The 18,944-nt window shown below is 37.7% G+C and overlaps 1 protein-coding gene across 5 annotated transcripts in view; it reads left to right on the top strand.

Moving 5' to 3' along the window:
* Window positions 1-11,411, top strand: part of CUL3 (cullin 3) — a 94,814-nt gene extending 83,403 nt beyond the window's left edge. For all 5 annotated transcript variants that reach the window (XM_027049262.2, XM_027049270.2, XM_053215864.1 and 2 more), the window contains 3 exons: window positions 3,537-3,723; window positions 8,178-8,323; window positions 10,944-11,411. In XM_027049262.2, the coding sequence (XP_026905063.1) occupies window positions 3,537-3,723; window positions 8,178-8,323; window positions 10,944-11,075 (465 nt within the window). In that variant the 3' untranslated portion in view covers window positions 11,076-11,411. The remainder of the gene's footprint in view (window positions 1-3,536; window positions 3,724-8,177; window positions 8,324-10,943) is intronic.
* The last annotated feature ends 7,533 nt before the right edge of the window (window positions 11,412-18,944 follow it).

The following is an 18,944-nucleotide window of genomic DNA, read 5'->3' as shown; positions in this document are numbered from 1 at the left end:
AGTAAAATGGTGTATGTGTTATTTAATGCTACATAACATATCTCAAAACTTAAGTTTAAAACAACCTCTAACAATTTATCATCTTTCCTGGTTTCTGTGGGTTAGAGGTTTAGGAGGGGCTCATTTGGTGAGTTTTGGCTCACAGGTTCTCATGAGGTTGTGAAGATGTCACCTGGGGCTTCAGTCATCTAATGTTTGTGCCTGGAAAATACACTTCTAAGCTGTTGGAATATTCTTCCTTCCACGTAGCTGGCAAGTTCATTTCAGCTCTTGATAAAAGAGGTCTCCGTGTCTCTTCACGTGGCCCTTACCACATAGCTGTTCAGTTGTCCTTGCATACCAGTGGGAAACTCTCCTTAACCCGAGCCATCCAAGAGCCCCGGGCAGAACCTGGCATGCCTTTATGACGCTAGCCTTTGAAGTCGCATACGGTCACTTCTTATTTTCTTGATCACCCAAGTTAGCCCCAATACTGTGAGGGGATCACACAAGGCTAAAACATACCAGGATCATTATGGGCCATCTCAGAAGCTGCCTGCAAAAGGTGGCATTTATATGTTGTGTCACATTTCATCCATGATAGTCAAGCTGCTGAAGCTTTTTCTCTTTTTATGTATTTTTTTAATGAATAGAAGTTTGTTACGGTTTAAAACAGCTAAAATCAGGAAATACATAAAGTGGTAGTTTCTACCGTAGATTATAGTAACTAGCATTTGGTTTTTGAAAGGCATGTAGATATTAATTAATATATATATTTCTGATATTATACTTGTTAAATTTTCTTGAGAGTGAGTCTGAAATATAAAAACTAGTTATGGATAATAGCAAAATTAATGTTAGGCAGTAGCACTTAAATAGAAATCGGTTAAAAACCAGTGATAATTGGTATCTCATGAAGAAGTGCTAACATCATTAATAACATAATTTCACATCATATAAAGGAAAGTGTTTGGGAATACAAGGTGAAATAGACAATTTGCAATCACAGAAATCCTTCACAAATGTCCTGACAAGACAATAAAAAAGATCTTCTAGAAGATTTGAATAATATAATTAGCAAATTAAAATTGAAAGCTATACAGAGCACTTTCACCTCAGAAAGCAAAATACACCTGTTGCTCTTGGAAATATGTGAGGTTGACATAACCTTATTACTAAAAGTGAACAAGGAGAATACAAAAAAGAAAAAGCTATAGGTTATTCAACTTTAAATGCACAAATCTTGGGACGCTTGAAGTGGCTCAGTCAACTAAGTGTCTGACTCTTGATTTTGGCTCAGGTCATGATCTCATGGTTCGTGGGATCAAGCCCCACATCAGGCTCTGTGTGAATAGCCTCCTTGGCATTCTCTCTCTCTCTGCCCCTCCCCAACTCGCTTGTGCTCTCTCTGAAAATAAATAAGTAAACTTAAAAAAAGATGCACAAATCTTAAATAAAATATTGGCAAGTCATACTCCGCAGCATATTGAAAGAATGATTCCGTGTGTCCAAATAGGATTTAGCTCTGGAATACAAAGAAGGAACTTGTTAACATAATTAAGGTTTCTTCTCCTCCTCCCTCATCATCATCATCATAAAGTTAACTGAGCATTTGCTGTATCGCCAGACATTTCAAGGAGAAAATCAATTAATGATTTCTATAGATACACAAAAAGCATTTGTAGTAGTCAGTCTCCATTTCATATTTCCAGGATATGGGGGACTCTCAGCCACCTAAGAATAGAACGAAATCCCCTTAATGTCATAAGGTTATATCTAACGAGAGACCAGCAGTAGTTAGTAAAATATTAGACCTCTGCCCATGAAAGGTAGGAACAGATTTTAGGATATCTGCCTAATTATTACTATTATTCAGCATTGTTCTGCAGGTCCTGTCCTAACACTAAGAAAAAGTGAAATTTATAAAATACCAGGAGTTGACAAAATTTGTAGGCAGGGTGATTGTCAACTATGATAATCACCTGAGAACATTCTTATAGAAGAGTTCAGATGAAAAATCAACTTTTATATAAAAATCAGTTAATCAGAAAATAACTTGAGGAAAGCAGTATTTTAATAAGAATCATAATCGTTTCCTAGGACTCATTCTAGCGAGAAAGGTAGAAGACTTCTACCAAAAAGGTAATAAAGCAAAAGAAAATGAAAGGGTACATGTGCCGGAATGGGAAAAGTACATGTTACAGAGGAGGTATCCCATTTATATTTAACATTAATACTGGTGTATTAATGGGCATGTTCCTGTACATACGCATGTGTGTATGGATTTGTATTCCTGTGTGGATATGTAGATGTATAGGAAAAGTCCTAAAGGATGCACACTGAATTGCAATAGTCACCTCTGGGAATGATCTGTAATTGTAAAATATCACCTAAGAAGGAGTTTCTAGTTTTCTCTCAGTATGAGTAAACAATAGAATATGTGAGTAAGTCATTTGTCACACATAATAATAATTATAATCAACATTGTAATAATAGCACCTATTTAATTTGCCAGGATTTAACATTTATAGTATTTGAAACGGCTAAAGTGTGGAGACATACAGAGATCATTTGAGGCAAAGGAGTGTGCTTCATCATCACTAAAATTCGCATTTCTTTCACTCCTCACTGATAGTCCTTTAGAGAAACCCACGCTGGTGCTCAGACTCCTGTGAAAGAGAGAATGACTCTCTCCAGATCAGTTACACGATCAATATGCCTATTCTTCCTGAGCTGCTCTTGAGAAAGAATAGCTTTTACACAGTAAATCAAAGCGATCTGCCCTGCTGTGAAGACTGGGTGGCATCATACATCTGTAGACATGTAGGAACTACATCGTATACATGTGCAATTCCCTTACTGTCCCGTGGACCAAAGAGGAGCATGATGAATCAAGACATTACACATTCATTCTTCTCTAAACTGCTTTTGTTTTTACTATTGCATTTTATTCATACCATGGTAAGAAGCAAAAATTATCACCTGGATTGAAAACATTTCTTACTTTTTTTCATGTTTAATGTTAATTACCAGGAACTTAACGTTTTTTTCATTTGGTCATACAGGCAGTAAATGGTCAGCACGGATTGTGAATTTTGATTGTATGGTAGAGTGCCTTAGCTTTGGGCTGACTTTGCTTCTTTCTATAAAAGAAGTTGCTGAGCAGAAGTAGTGTGGGTCCACTTGTAGGATCGTAGAGCTTTTCCAAAAGCAATCATGTTTTGTTAACACTTTGTTTCGGTTTTTTTTACTTAAGTAGTAGAGCAGGTCCCAAATAATCTCTGCTGGATGACATTTTTAGACTAGGCCTTATATCTCCTGAAATAAAAAAGTACATGTCTTTTCAATATTTTGTGATTTGAATCACCTTTTCCTCTAGTTTGTTCAAGTAAGTGAGATTTTAGTGAAGTGTCCTAATAATCAGGGAATTCTTTGTTGTAAATTATTTCTTTCATGTAATTATCTCTCTCTCCTGTTCGGTTGATTTTACTTAGTAATTAACTGATCTGCTTTAATCTTTCAAAAAGTCTAATTCTGTCAATCTGGTGAAATTTCAGGAAATTCAACAAGAGACCGATATTCCTGAAAGAGAGCTTGTTCGAGCCTTGCAGTCCCTCGCCTGTGGTAAACCAACCCAGCGGGTTCTCACGAAAGAACCCAAGTCAAAGGAAATAGAAAATGGTCACATATTTACAGTTAATGATCAGTTCACATCCAAACTCCACAGAGTCAAGATTCAAACAGGTATCTGGAATTATATTTTTCCTCTGAAAAAGTTATCATCTGTTGGATTTCTTTCTTCAAAAGCAGTACTGCGTTTCTGATGCTGTGTGACACGTAGGTTTAAGGACTGAAGCAGCTCTATTCATATGTGTTCCTGTCAAAATACAGTTGAATCCAAGTACGGTGAGCGTTTTAAAAAGTAATTTGTAGTGTGAACAAGGTATTTATTTCCATTTGGTTTTCAACAGGTAAATACAATTTTGTTATAGATTAGTATTTATAAAATAATTGTTTTTAATTGGTTGAGTTAACTAATGATGGACATCTTTTTTAAACTGATTTACAAATTTGTCAGAGTTGGGGGTTGTTTATCTAAAGTTTGATTTTTAGATGCAGCTATTTATGCTTTGATGGGTATTTTTTAAATTGCAAAACCTTAGAAACCCATATTATCTCTCATTTAAAAGCTTAGAAATGACCCTATTGTGAACAATTTTTAATGTGTTTATTTTTAATTAATAATGAGCATCCTGTTTATTATATACTTAACATAGTGTACAACGTGTTTTCTATGTATTTAAGGGGAAAAAAACACTTTACCTTTGCTCATGTTTAAACCTCTAACATAGTTTGTTCCCTGATTTCAAAATTACTATTAGATAAGCTTCACAGGACTGACTCATCCATTACAGCTCTGTAGTCTTTGTAGAAAAATAGTATTTTAAAATAAGTTTAAAATGACTGTAGTTTCTTTAACTTTAAAAAATTGTGTTTATATTATGAGTCTTTTAAAAATTATTTTAATGTTAAATCTGTAACTGATTACCAGAATACATTAAAAAAACATTGTATACACACTTCTACTGACCTTTTTGACCCTGATTGGATTTGTATGCCTTCTGAAGCAGGGTGGTGTCTCTCTTAAAGCATTGCCTAATTTGTCCCATATTTGCAGACCGTATCATTGTACCTTCATCACCAAAAATAGCCTCATGTTTGGACACAGATGTAAATTGAAAATAAAAACAGAACTATGCTTAAAAAGTCATGGAATAAAATATCTTTTTTTCCCCAGTGCAGGGCATAAGACTTTACAGGTTTAGGTAGATACAGGTTTTGGATTTCAGGACTTGTTTGTATTCTAGATTTAGAGGAAGATGTATGGTGATACATAATGTGAATTACCAAACCTCACCCTGCTTTACCCTAAATAAGTAACTCTTTATAATCCTAGATTCCATTATGTCCAGCAATAATAATTCCAGATACTATTTTTGTTCTCAAAAAAAAAATAGTCTTCTCTCTGGATTTTTAATTTGGGGTGGCAGTGGTGTGTGTGTGTGTGTGTTGTGTGTGTGTGTGTGTGTGTAGAATTTTAAATCTGATGAAAATAGAATTTTTTATTTTTGATGTTAAATGTGCGTATATAACACTTTAATTAAAATAGGAGTACAGTTCTGTATGGTAAGGAATTCAGCTAGATCTCTCAAAGTTCTTTTCAGCTATAAAATTCTAGGAAGAAATAATGTTTTCATTTAGGAATGGCACTTAAATTATCATGGCTCTTAAATATATTTTGTAGAAGTTAAAATTTTGTTTCTGGTGATAAGTATGTGACCACATGGGTTTTTCCTAAGTTGTCAAAATACATCCTTGCCTTTTGGCTCATAATCGAAGATGCAAAGACTCTGTCCTAACCTAATTATTCTGCTCTTACTATAGTCAGGAATCGAAGTTTAGACAAAGGAGTTAAAAATATTACTCAAATAACACAACCTTTGAGAAGAATTAGATTTCACTGGGCCCCTGGTTGGCTCAGTCAGTTAAGCGTCCGACTTCAGCTCAGGTCGTGATCTCATGGTTTGTGAGTTCAAGCCCCACGTCAGGCTCTGTGCTGACAGCTCAGGGCCTGGAACCTGCTTTGAATTCTGTGTCTCCTGCTCTCTCTGCCTCTCCCCCGCTGGTGTTCTGTCTCTCTCAAAAATAAATAACCGTTAAAAAAAAAAAAATTAGATTTCACTGTAATCTACAGCAATTTCCATAGTTAACAGTTTTCCCCACCACTGCATCCCACTTTTCCCCAACCCTTTCCCAGATATAGCTAGATACATCTGTACCCCCTTACACAAGCATGTGCCTCTGTTATGTTCTTCTTAAGGGAAGGGTATTGTGTGAGACTGAGAGTGAGCTTCTGCCCTCACGTTTTAAAAAACCTCCTAATCCAGTGTGTATCACCACAGCCTTCCCATTTATCTTGGAATATACCTATTTAGGTGGTCACATCTAGCAGAACACAATAGATTGTTTTTTTAAAAATTCTTGGGGCGCCTGGGTGGCTCAGTTGGTTAAGCGTCCGACTTCAGCTCAGGTCATGGTCTTGCGGTCCATGGGTTCGAGCCCCGTGTCGGGCTCTGTGCTGACCGCTCAGAGCCTTGAGCCTGTTTCAGATTCTGTGTCTCCCTGTCTCTCTGACCCTCCCCCGTTCATGCTCTTATCTCTCTATCTCAAAAATAAATAAACAAAAAAAAAATTAAAAAATTCTTTTCTCCACCTTTTTATTTGAAATATTTTCAAATCCATAGAAAAAGTGAGAAACACGATAATGGACAAAGGTATGTATGGCCGTCACCTGTATTTATGAGTCATTAAATTTTTTGTCCCATTTGCTCCGGTGCCCTTGACCCCACCCTCCCCCTTCATATGTGTATATATTTGCTACAGCATTTTAAATTAATCTGCAGACATTACACTCCCCCACCCTAATACTTAAGCATACATTTTATCTCCTTAGAATAAGGTATTTTCCAAAATAACTGTAATACTGTATCACACCCAAGAAAATTAATAATTCCATAATACTTATTTGTATAAATAAATATTTTATACCACCTCCACTTACTTGTCCACAGTTGCCTCAAAAATGCCTTTCTAGGGGCACCTGGGTGGCTTTGTCCGTTAAGCGTCTGACTTCGGCTCATGTCATGATCTCGCAGCTCATGTCCATGAGTTTGAGCCCTGTGCCAAGCTCTGTACTGCCAGCTCAGAGCCTGCAGCCTGCTTCAGATTCTGCATCCAGCTCTCTCTCTCTCCCCCTCTCCCCCACCTCCTCCTCCTCCCCTGCTCACACTCTCTCTCTCTCTCCAAAATAAACATTAAAAAATAAAATAAAATAAAATGCCTTTCATATCTTACTCTTTAGGTCCAGGATTCAGTTAAGGTTTCCCCATTACATTGATTTTTATTTACTCTAAGTGTCTCTCTCTCTCTCTCTCTCTCTCTCTCTCTCTCTCTCCCTCCCTCTCTCCCTCCCCCCCTCCGTCCCTCCCTCTCCCCCTCCCCCTCTCTCTCTCTCTCTCTCTCCTTCCCCCTCTCTCTCTCTTTTAATGACGTTGGCTTTTTTTGAGTAAAAGCATTATTCTTTCTTAGGAGGTCATTTTAATCTAATTCTTCTCTTCTTAAGATACTGATTATCTTTAACTTGGAAAAAGGTACTGAAAGAATTCTTAACCAAGGGATTCTAATTAGAAACCGCTGAGTGGACATACACACCAGAATGATCTTCTGAACTGTACAGTCCGCTCTCTTGTGGATGTGCCCGTGCCTAAGCCAGCAGTGTCTTAGGCGGTTCTTTGTAATTTTCCAGTTTCTGCCTCCCAAAACTTCATTATCTATCTCTTATTGATGATCAGATAAACAAAAAATCTGTTACTTTTCTTTTTCTGCTACTTCAGTGAGAGCAAAGTTTTAAGAGAAAGGGACTTCTGTATTTATTCCTGAGTAGTTGCCTTGAAGACAGTAGGCAATAACAGAGTAAGACTTCTCTTCTCCAAAAGGTTGGAATGTACTATGCATTAGTGATAGCGAGATTGTGACATAAAGAAAAATTAAGACATACGATAAATTGTTTAGATAATCTGTGAGAGGAACAAATAAAGTACTTGTTCTGGAGTTCTTTCAGCTGACATGCCAGTGGTGCTTTCTCATTATTTAAATTGAGCTAACTACATCTTGGCAATATAGAACTCTTTCCTCCTCTTAAGATACCTTGGCATTATGTTGGTAAAGTACGAGTTGACCTCTGGAAGTCACAGCAATGAAAATTATTTACTGATAATTTTTCCATTAAATACATCCAGCTACCATTTTTCTTCCAGGAGAGGAATCATTGTATTTAATAAAAACAAAATTGGTTTTATTATCTCTGTAAAATTAAATTCCTAATACTTAAAAAGAATAAGCAGAATTTTTATATCAGTGATCGTTACTTATTTAAATATTTGTGAAAATAAACGTTGAAGTAGGCCCCTTTGAATGTTCTTCTTGAATGTTCTCTTCAGTGTTCTCTAGAATTAATAAGTGTATGTGTATACTCAGGTTGAAATGGGTCTATGTGGATAATACTAAATTATCTTTGTCTCTAAACTACATTTTTTGCATTACGTGGTAATTACATGGTAAATGTCTTTGTCTTTTAGTTGCTGCCAAACAAGGTGAATCTGACCCAGAAAGGAAAGAAACGAGGCAGAAAGTAGACGACGACAGAAAACATGAGATAGAAGCTGCTATAGTGCGGATAATGAAGTCCAGAAAGAAGATGCAGCACAATGTATTAGTAGCAGAGGTAAGGGCGCTGCGGGGCTAGATCAGGGTCGAAAAGGCAAAATAATACTAACGGTTCAAATTTAGGGAAGAACTATATTCACGTTATTTAAAATCTAATTTTAGAATAAGGAAACCATAGGTAACACTTATAAAGTATGGCACTTACTTGATAACTGAGCACAGGGGTACATCCAGATATGTGTGCACTTTGAGAACTGATGTCCTTGTAATACAAGTAATAGAATATTGTCACTTGAAGAATAAAAAAATTTTGCTGCTACTTAATGCTTTGATGTTAAACAGTCTACTTTTATTTCCAAAAATAAATAAACTTACCATTTATTGAGTGCTTACATGTTATAAATTTGGAAATAAAGAAGGGGAAGCCTCCTTGAAAGGCCATTGAAATGATTAGGGCTGAATAAATATTGGTAGAGGGGGGAGAGCTGTGTGAAGACAAATGGGAAGTCACCATTTCCCGACTGGCCGTCCGTGGGAAATGAGAGGAGTCGAGTACACGTCGGTTTCTGGCTAAGGAGGAGGAGGGACCGTGTGCCGCTGTGTTCTTCATGTCCGTGAGCAGAATTTTGCACAAGCTGAGTTTATATCACATGGCAAAGGAAGAAAATTACAAGAGTGATCGGTCAGGAATTTTCAAAAAGTGAAAAAAGTCAAACACTTAAGACCTGTTGGCAATTAGGTAACTCATGGGTTTTCCCGGGCATTTGCACTGCTCTGGTAGAGTGGACATCTGCTGCCCGGGCCAGAGGAAGGAAGTGGAGGGGAAACCAGGAGAGTGCCTTGTCCTTCAAGATGTTGGCTCATGGGAAAGGGCGCAGAGCAAACCTGGAGGACTGGGTGTTAAGTTGAGGCGTCCTGGATTTTGTTTTTCTGGCGGGAAGCTACGCCCCGTGTCTAAACGCTGAGGTGAAGGAAGGAAGGGAAAGAAGATGGGATTGAGGGACAGTTGACGTACAGAGTCTAGGAGAGGAAAGGAGAGCGAGCTGTGTAAAGAGTACAGGTGGATGGTAGATGTGTTAACAACGATGCTACTGAATGTGCCCCTCTTGGGACCCAGGGCAGGATGCAGGGTGTGTGCTAATCAAGGGTGGATACGAGTGTGAATAAATGTGTATGTGTAAGGAGGTGGGAGTCGAAGGAACTGTATGCTGAAGTGGTCTCTCTTCCCTGCGTGAAACAGGATGTGAGGGGATGGTGCTCAGGAACTTGCTGAACTAGAACACATTGAATGTGTGTTATCAGTCTGTACCAGAGATTGGCAGACTTTTTTTTCAATGGCCAGTTGTAGTGCGAAAGCAGCCACCAGTAACAGTTAAGTGTGGCTGTGTTCCAGGAAGAATTTAGAAAAACAGGCAGTGGGGCTGTATTTGGCCTGTGGGCTACATCTTGTTGATTCCTGGTCTGCCCAAAAGGTGTAAAAACAACTTTACCCTGCAGGGAACTGAGTAGTAGATTTTGAATGATGTCGTAAACGTGGAACGGGTGTTTGTGGAAGAGAACCAAAGGAATCTGGGAGTTGAGGGTAGTGTTGACAGTATAGCTGAAGTGATCCAGACCCTGTCAAGAAGGAGGTAAGGTCAGAAGAAATTACTAGTAGCTCATAAAAGGAAGGGTCAGAGGGTGAGAGATCTCAGGTGGGTTGGGAACAAGTGTGTTGATAGTGGAGTGATAATACTAGAAAGGAGATAGATTTTAGTTGGAGGGGGAAAGTACTGAAGTTTCAGATTTCAAAGAATTGTTAATCCATTGTGGTCTTGGGGAAATGATCCAACAGGAGTAAAAAAAAGGAAACTGGCTTGTGGGTGGATAGGTGTTCTGCAAGAGAGGCAGGGAGGCAGGGTAGATCAGTGGGGAAAGCATGAACTTTGGGTCGGAAAGGTTTAGATTCTCATCTCTAACTATTGGTTCGGTTTACTTTCAGTTTATGTCAGTCTTGCTGCCTGGCTATTTTCCTCACTTTGCAGGGTTAAGAGCATTAAATAAGTTAACATATACAGAGTGACTGATACATAGTGCACAGTCAGACCTCGGCTGCTGCTGTCGTTACTGTTTTATTATTAGCGATGTCACAATACCTAGAATCCTGACAGCAGTTGGAGAAAAGAACAACAGCAGTAGCCCTTACAACGGACCAGACATTGCCTTCAGTTTCATGAGGTTAGGTTAACTTTTCCAGGGTCCCAGTGCTAGTAAATGGAAGAGCTGGGATTTGAATCTAGATACTCTGGGTTCAGAGTCTGTGCTTTTAAAGACGTTATGATTCCGAAATTCTGTGAATGGGAGAATAACCCAGAAGTTTAGATGATAACATCAAAATGGTTAAGCCATGGTGTGGTATACATTCATGCTAATATATTCCACCTAATTCAACTACTGACCCACCTTAGCATTCACGTTCTGATGAGGTATATTCTAACCCATACATCACATTTTCAAATAAAACCTATTTTGATTTTTCAATTTTTGACTTTAGTAATCACATTAGTAGAGTTTGATACGAATCTTAAAATGACACATCAGTTCTGTTCAAAGGTAAGAATTTTTGTGTGTTTACATGGAAATGTTAAATATTTTTTAAAATTTCTGGTAGGAATTCGTTGTTCTACTTTCTCTTCTAGGTAACTCAGCAGTTGAAGGCTCGATTCTTACCAAGTCCAGTTGTTATTAAGAAACGTATTGAAGGACTTATTGAGAGAGAATATTTGGCACGAACACCTGAGGATCGCAAAGTATACACATATGTAGCATAAAATGCGTTCAGAAATTTGATTTATTGGACTGTACTTTTCGCATGGACTGAGAAGTTCTTTTAAATCATTAAATATTAAGACGGCCATCTCTGCTATTAAATTACAGTACATGTTCTAGACCATTCAGATCAAGCCTTTACTCCCTTTGAGAGTTTTCAACATCAATTGATTGAGCTTCAGGCTTTACGTTTATCCCTGTAGAGATCATCTTTACAATTCCTCGGGAAAATGTGAATGTGCTGCGTTTTGTTTTCAATACTGTATGAAAACAGGAAAAAATAAAACAAAAATTTAGAAAATACAGCTCATTAAAATAAAATTGTTGGATTTCATTTCCCCAGGTCTTCAGTGTTGACGTAAATGTGTTTTGTAGTGTTGCTTAGCACTTTGCGCATTGTATAAGTTGGGTAACAAAAATGGTAAAAGAAATGACACAGTCCCCAGTTATCTTGCTCTGCTTAAGACATTTCTTCAGCTAGTCTTGTTTAATTTAAAGGTTTGATATACAAAGACCCAAGCATACATTTGAGCATGCTTTATTCTACCACTTGCACTTACTAATCTTATAGCCTTATGACCAGGAACCTTTATTTTGGGCTCCATACACTCCCTGATTTCATTTTTCCCTATTGTAATTTGAGATTTCCCACATTAAGTCATAATGATTAGGTTTTGTTCTGCGTTATCTCTAGAGAGAGAAAATATTTTAGTATGTATAAATTGTACAATAATTTTTTGCTGTTGTACTCACTGCTAATAGTGGATTGTATAGGGCAGTGTTTTTATTTCATTTATTGTAGACAAAAATAAATGATTTCGTATACACACACCCACTAACTCAAGTATGTCAGAGCACAAAGTTGGCAGCTGGTTGTATTTAATTCAGACCCTTTGAAAAGCACATGCAGCCTATACTTTGTTTATAAATATCTTAGGTTGCCCCTCTCTTAAATATATATTTTGGTGAAGCTGGGGTGCACTGTTAATTTTCTGTTTTGAAACGCATTCTCAAGATGCAATAAATATGATTACCTTAATATTTTTTAATGAGATCTTCAGTTCTTGCAGCTGTGTTTTGGGAAGTGATAAGCAATATTTTTCAAACCTGATGATTCTTGGGTATTCAGCTATTGTCCTCCAAAGAGTCATCGTTTCATGTTCTCAAAGATGTACTTTGTGCTGAAGATTCATGTCAGTTATCCTGTGCTTCCAACTTTCTCCAATGTTTTTTACCTGATTGATCCGCCAAGGATTATAGTTTGCTTTAACTTCAGAGTATTTTTGTCTTCAATTTTATTTAATTTTGTCTCATTTTGTTTTCATAAGACAATGTTTCAGCTGTGTAAACGGGGCAAACCACTATAGGTTTCTGTCTGATAGAAAAGCGAAATGTTACTAATGAGTTCAAATAACAGACTCTTGGTTGACTATCAGTACTGTTGATACATTTATTAGAATGTATGTCTCGGAAGATGGTTTCTGTTTAAATTTATGGTCAAGTTACAACAACTGAATTCTAATATGGATTAAAAACTCCACGTAAATATTTTTCCCCATGCGTCTTGGGTTATAATTTTCCTTTTAGAGTTGGCAATGCATTGAATTCTGTCTCCTTTTGGACTGTAGAATCGCAAGCCTCATGCTCTTAATCTCTACATTTTCCACTTTTACAGATGCAGTTAAGATGCAGATGAAAACTACCATGAGCATTATTCTCAGGGTACTGTTACCACACTTGAGTGACAGTAGGGCAGGTGTAAAATGGAAAGCTGGCGGGCTCAGCCTTCTGATGTTTACATAACTGGATTTCTGTAATGGGAAGGTGTTTGTCTACGGAAAGATACTGGTACTTGAGATGCCACCGCTTTTCTTATTGCTCTCAATTCCTAATTAAATAATTATAACACCTCGGGAAATAGAACAGCTCAGATGGTCAAGTTAATAAATACGAAAGGGGTAAAAACTTCATTTGAAATCTCAGTAAGCAAAAGTTTAAGTGCCATCTTAAAGTACTAAAAATCAGTGGAGTTAAATTTATGTTTTTTTCTCAAGAATGGATGTACAGATCAAATCTAGAGCTTAGAGACACTTGTCAGTTTGGGAGCACTGGCTTGATACTCTAAATGCTTACAAATACATTGAAACACATTTCTGAGCTACAGTTGAATTGAATGGCTGCAGAATGGTACTGCATTGAAAAACAAAATTGGGTCCCCTAACAGTTTTATGTTTTAACTCGTATTATTTTAGCTCATAACGGTACATACTGACATTACCTTCTTTTCAGCAAGAGGTTATTCATGCTGTTAATTTCTGGTTTTTAATGTCTTAATTTTAAAGAGGAACACATCCTAACCACTTAATCCTGTTGATGTGAATAAATTTTGATGACTGACTTGAAGAATTTTGAGGGTGGATACATAGTTTTCTAACTACAAAAATGCTGTAATCTGTGTTCACTTGCTGAGTTGTAATTCTCTGCTATCATTTTGAAACCCAGGACGGTGTTTCTTTTGAACTGTTATTATATAGCTATATTATTTAATAAGATTGAAAATTCGTTGCAACTAGGGAACACAGCCTCACAAAATAAAATGTGGTTGTGAATGCAAGGATTTCTTTTATGTCAGTGAATTTTAAAAGGCGATGGCAGAAGAGATGTCTGTCTGTCTGTAAAGGATATGAGAATCACCTGTGTAGACTCGTACACACAGACATGTACCACTCCCAAACCCCCAAGATGCTGATACACCTTCTGGGTAAGAATCCTTGTCATAGTAAAGCCCTGTTGATGGTCCACTCCCCACAGTGTTTGTGTAAGTAACAGGCAAGGCTTAGGAGACAACCAGTGATCTTAAGATTACACCTACATCCCTAGGAAGCTGTTGGGTTGGCATCGTCTCAGCCTTCGAAATGTTACTTAGTTCCTCAGTCTGGAAAATAATTCTGATAAGTTAGATCCAGATAATGCTACTTTTGTTCACGATTTTAGAGACTCCCTTCGAATATGCAGGGTATTATTTTTGCCTGTCTGCTGTCACTTAAGACAATTTTTAAAGCCTAATTTTATATAAGCTGTCGGTATTTACTGGGAAGAAAACTGTTAGGTGTCAAAATTGGAGAGCATACACTTTATACGGTGCATATAGTCTGGTATTTTGTACTCCATGGATAGGAACGTTAAAACGTGCCAGGTTAGCAAAATTATTATGAATTATTTACATTCTCTGAAGCAGGGGTAATTCGTGTTAAGCAAACAGTTAAAAACATTTAAGCCCTTATTACCATGTGCCAGACACTGTTCTGAGCGCTTTCTGTGCATTATTTAACTTAGTTACATCAGCTCTATGAGATGAGAACTGTTCGTTGTATCAGCATTGCCCAAGGTTACTGCCGGGAGATGGCAGAGCCGTGAAGTTGGTCCTGGGTTTGATCCTGTGTTCTGACTGCTGAGCCTGAATTCCGTGTTGTAGATTGACATGGCTTTCTGTTTATAAACTCACTATTTTTCTTCGTATCTTATTCACATGAAGGAAGGTTAGAGAATGTTGTGTGACAAACTAAATACATGAAACATCTCAAAGTGGAACTTGAGGTAGTTCATCTTCATATTTTACTTATAATCAGTTTGGGTAGGAAGGGAAACAGGAGGTAATGCCTCCTATTCTGGAATCTTAGTGAAACTTTTACATACTTTAGTGGTTGACGATAGATGCTTAACTCAAAATCAAATCCTGCGTTCTAAAGAACATTTTCTTTATTGTGTGCCTTCCCTGAACCAAATCAGCCAGAAGTAAGGCGAGACCTAAGAGAGACCGTGAATTTAGCAAGTGGGAGTGCAGAGGTCCATCACGAAGCTAGCTCTCAGGAGAACATGAATAGCTAGAAAGTCCTGGAAAGTCGTTGAAAAAGTTGACAAGTAGCAAATTTGTGATTGTGTCATTTAAATGTTTGATCGTCCAATATTAGGGTCTTAAGTTGAACCTCCAGTGAACCATGCAAAAGTGGCCTTGTAATGATCTGAGGAGCTCCAGGTAGGCTTGTATCTTTTTTAGTAACTTAAATTCTCAAATTTGAATAGTTGGGTAACAAAGTATAGTTCAAATAATACATGAAACCAAGAATTCTTGCAGTGTGAGAAAATTAAAAATCTAAGTCTCAAAACTTCCTGCAGTTACAATTCTTCGCCTCAGCACGTCTGGCATGCAGTGGGTGTAGGCACTCGGTGAGTCGCAGATGAATGTGCTTAATGATCACTAAGTGTCTTAGAAGAAAGTTTTAAAAGAACTTAATAAATTGAAATTTGTACTGCATTATTGGAGGCATGACAATATCCATGGTATAAGCATTATATTTTTTTACTTCTATAAATGGAAAGGATTTCATCCTTGGTTTTCAACTAGGGAAAAAGTGGAAAATGTAGACTAATTGTTGGTTCAGATGGTATTTAACACTGATTTTAAGGCCCTCTCGACTCCCACAACACGCTATGAAAAAACTCACACTTAGTGATATAAAAACCCATTTAAGATCCTACTAATAGTTAATAGGGTGTGGGGATTTGGCCCCAAATCTGTCTGATTCCAAAACCTACGCTTTAATGAGTGTTCATGTGTTCCCAGTAACTGGTTGATTTGGTAAACTATGGACAGAACTTTATAAACTGAATTGGAATCTGAAAGTAGATTTTTTGTGTGTGTATTTTGGTGAAAGTTTGTGTTGATTTATTAGAAAGTGTTCCTTGGAGAATTTGATCTCGTGCAACATAGACTGTGCGTAAGAGAAAAATCGGTATTACTAGCTGTGTGTATTGGTATATATGGTATATGCAAATTACTGTGTTTATACTAAGTTGATATAACTGATGTCAGATACCAATATCTGTAGAATTAATCTTATTTCCTATATGATGCTATCCTCTGTATTAAAAAATAACCACTGGACTGATTTTTAAATGGAATGGGTTTGTAGGCCAAAAGAGACAGAAGGTTTATCTGAAGGGCATGGGATCCGGTGGGGAGTAGGACAGAATCTGCATCCTGTTCCCGTGTAACTCTCGCAATAGGCACCCAGTGTAGCGTGTATAACTATCAAGTAAGTCTGTTGAAAACCTGTAACTTAAACATCTAAACCAAGAAGTGGAAGGAAGGGGAATGAATGGCCTTCAAAGTAAGAAATCTAGGCACACTGTGTTCATCCCATTTAAAAATTTTCTTAAGTTTCCCTGCAAACCCATTTTCCAATACTCCTAAGAAAAGCATTCTTAATGATTTTTTTAACCAGAATTGGTATTATCCAAATTTGTAATAAGGCATCCATATTCACCACAACTGACTTGAGCCAATTAAAAAATAATGCAGTCCATTCTCAAAGAAATGAAGGGTTGTAATCATTAAGGTTACACAGGAGTGCCACAGAATTTCAAAAACTGTCACCAAAAGAGGAGCCGCAAGTTCCCTGGTGTTTTAAAACCTAATTGCACACCAGGACTTTCTAGGGAAGCTTCACAACAAAACTAATGCCTCTTGTAGATTTTTACTTAGTAGGTCTGAGGTGATTTCTTTTGTTCAGCTAAATTTGGGAACTGTTACTTTTGATTATAGATAGGTATTAAAGCTTATAAATTCCCAGTTTGAGTTCACTTGATACGCAAGTTGTGAGGTTTTCTTTAACGTCTTACACATAATTAACACCTCAGCTGGTTAAGGTAACATGTTGGTCGAGCCAAGAGGTTTGATCACAAAGTCGAGCTGGTTAATTTCAAGGTAGTCACGGTCACAGATCATAGTACTAATCACAGCCTGCCAATGGTCATCAGTGGATCTTCCTAGGAGTGGGGGTTGGGGGGGGGGGGAGGATGAGTCAGTAATAGTGTCCTCATAGTTGAAGAGCAGCCTGCGTTCTTAAAGGTTTTATAATCAGGCCTTCCCCCCTCCCCTCCCCCCCCCCCCCCCCCCCCCCGGGAGAAATTGAATCCAGAAACCAAGTATTCAAAGTTCAGGGGCCTTTATGCCTCTAGTCTAAGAACCATTGATTGTGAAGCAGGTAGTGAGATCTGGGTAACAAAAATCGGTGTGTCTGTGCTGGCAACTTCGTGAGGTCACAAAGTATAAGCCGTAGTCTTGGTTGTCATCAGTGTGATCCCGATGGTGTGAGGTGCTCCTGGCGAAGTTCATTCTTTGGTCTGATCATCATCCACTCGATCTGACCTGAGGTGACTCCCTTAAAAACACAATGCTCCCAATTCCCTGTTGCCCAAATCTGACTTTGGGGTTAATTTCTCAGTAATGAGCTTTCATAGAATCATCCGCATTCTCTTCTTCCCGTATTAGTAATTAAGCAAGATATGTGTGTTTGCTTGTTTTGCTCATTATTGAAAACCAAATTAAGACCCGTAAAAATAGCTCCGTCAGATTGGTGTGTAGACTCAGCAAGATTTAAGTATGTAAGGAAACCCACAAGCTCCTCCACAGGCAAATCCAATTTTCAAGGTTAGTAAAACAGGGAGGGCCCCCTTCCAGCCGGTGCTTGGGTCTCTGAAGGTGCCCTCTGGAGATTACTCACTATCGCTGTTGTGCTCATGACCCTGGCCACGATTATTGCTGCTTCGACCTGAGTGCACATGCACTCTATCAGTGTTCACTTGTCTTTGTTACTCTTACTTCTCCGTAGGCCTCAACTATGAATCCAGGGGTAGATCTGGGTGACAAACAGCATTGCTGTTCCTGAGGGGGATTTGCCTCAGTAGGGTCTCTTGGAAGATTCGGAGCTTGAATCGAGCGAAGGAGCAGCTGGTAGCATGCCTGTTAACTTCGTTCTCAATAAATGCTAACTTCATTCCAACCCGGCAGTAACAGCATTCCCCCTTCTGTAGTTAATAGCCCTGCATATTAACCCAAGCTGTTACATTAACCTTATTAAATGCATCATATTCTGATCAACTGAGTTTATTGCCTAGAAACTTTCGTTTATAAACTAAATTAGTTCATACTATTCTCCCTCTCCTTTGATCCCATATAACTAAAAATGTAATGCTTACTTATTATGAACTTCCTGCAGCCCTTCTTTAAAAGGCCCATTTTTCCTATTTATTTTTTGCAATCAATATGACCAAAAAGCGAGTTACTAAAACAGTTACAATCCGATCACATTGTTGAAATCCAGTTTTGTGCAAATGATCTGCACATGTATGTGTGCATATGGATACGGGTGTACATGTGCACGTGTGTGTGCGCATTTGTGTATGCATGGTGAGTGACATTAGATCTTAGAAGTAGGAGATGGCTGATGTGTAGATTGATAACTTCTGTTAGAAATTACTAGATACATAGTTTATCAAATGGGAAACGACATAGTAATAAAATGAGTTAAGCTTGTTTTATTTCATTACCTTTGCTGAGAAACAGTGTATTATTAAATATCACTAAAACTATGTTAGGCCAAAAAAAATGTACACGTACATGCAAGCCTACATAGATGGAACTCTTTAGAAAGTTTGTTGACTAAGAAATAAAGTTGTATTTATAAGTTAATTCCCCATGGTTAAGTGTGTCATTGTCAGATATAATGATGTGAATAACTTCCTTCTTTGGTAAAAAATGTACTAGAAGCAAATACACGTATAGAGATGTCTACAGTATATACAAAAATGCTATATTTATCTAGCGCAACCAAATACGTGATTTATATTCTTTTTATAATTTCAGATGTCAGCTTTCTGCAAGTGTTACACATGTCTACAACTTTTTGAAAAGAGTTGGGTGCATGCCCAACTGATCTATCTAATGACTGGATCCATGGGCATCAACTACAGTAGTTCAAGTTCTGTGCCTTTTGGATCGTCTGGCCTCTCTCCCGGTCTGGCTGTGA

The sequence above is a fragment of the Acinonyx jubatus genome, chromosome C1, assembly GCF_027475565.1.
Source record: "Acinonyx jubatus isolate Ajub_Pintada_27869175 chromosome C1, VMU_Ajub_asm_v1.0, whole genome shotgun sequence".
In the NCBI taxonomy this organism is placed as follows: Eukaryota; Metazoa; Chordata; class Mammalia; order Carnivora; family Felidae; genus Acinonyx; species Acinonyx jubatus.
Note: the sequence above shows the minus strand (reverse complement) of the source record. Positions and strands in the feature narration are given on the sequence as shown.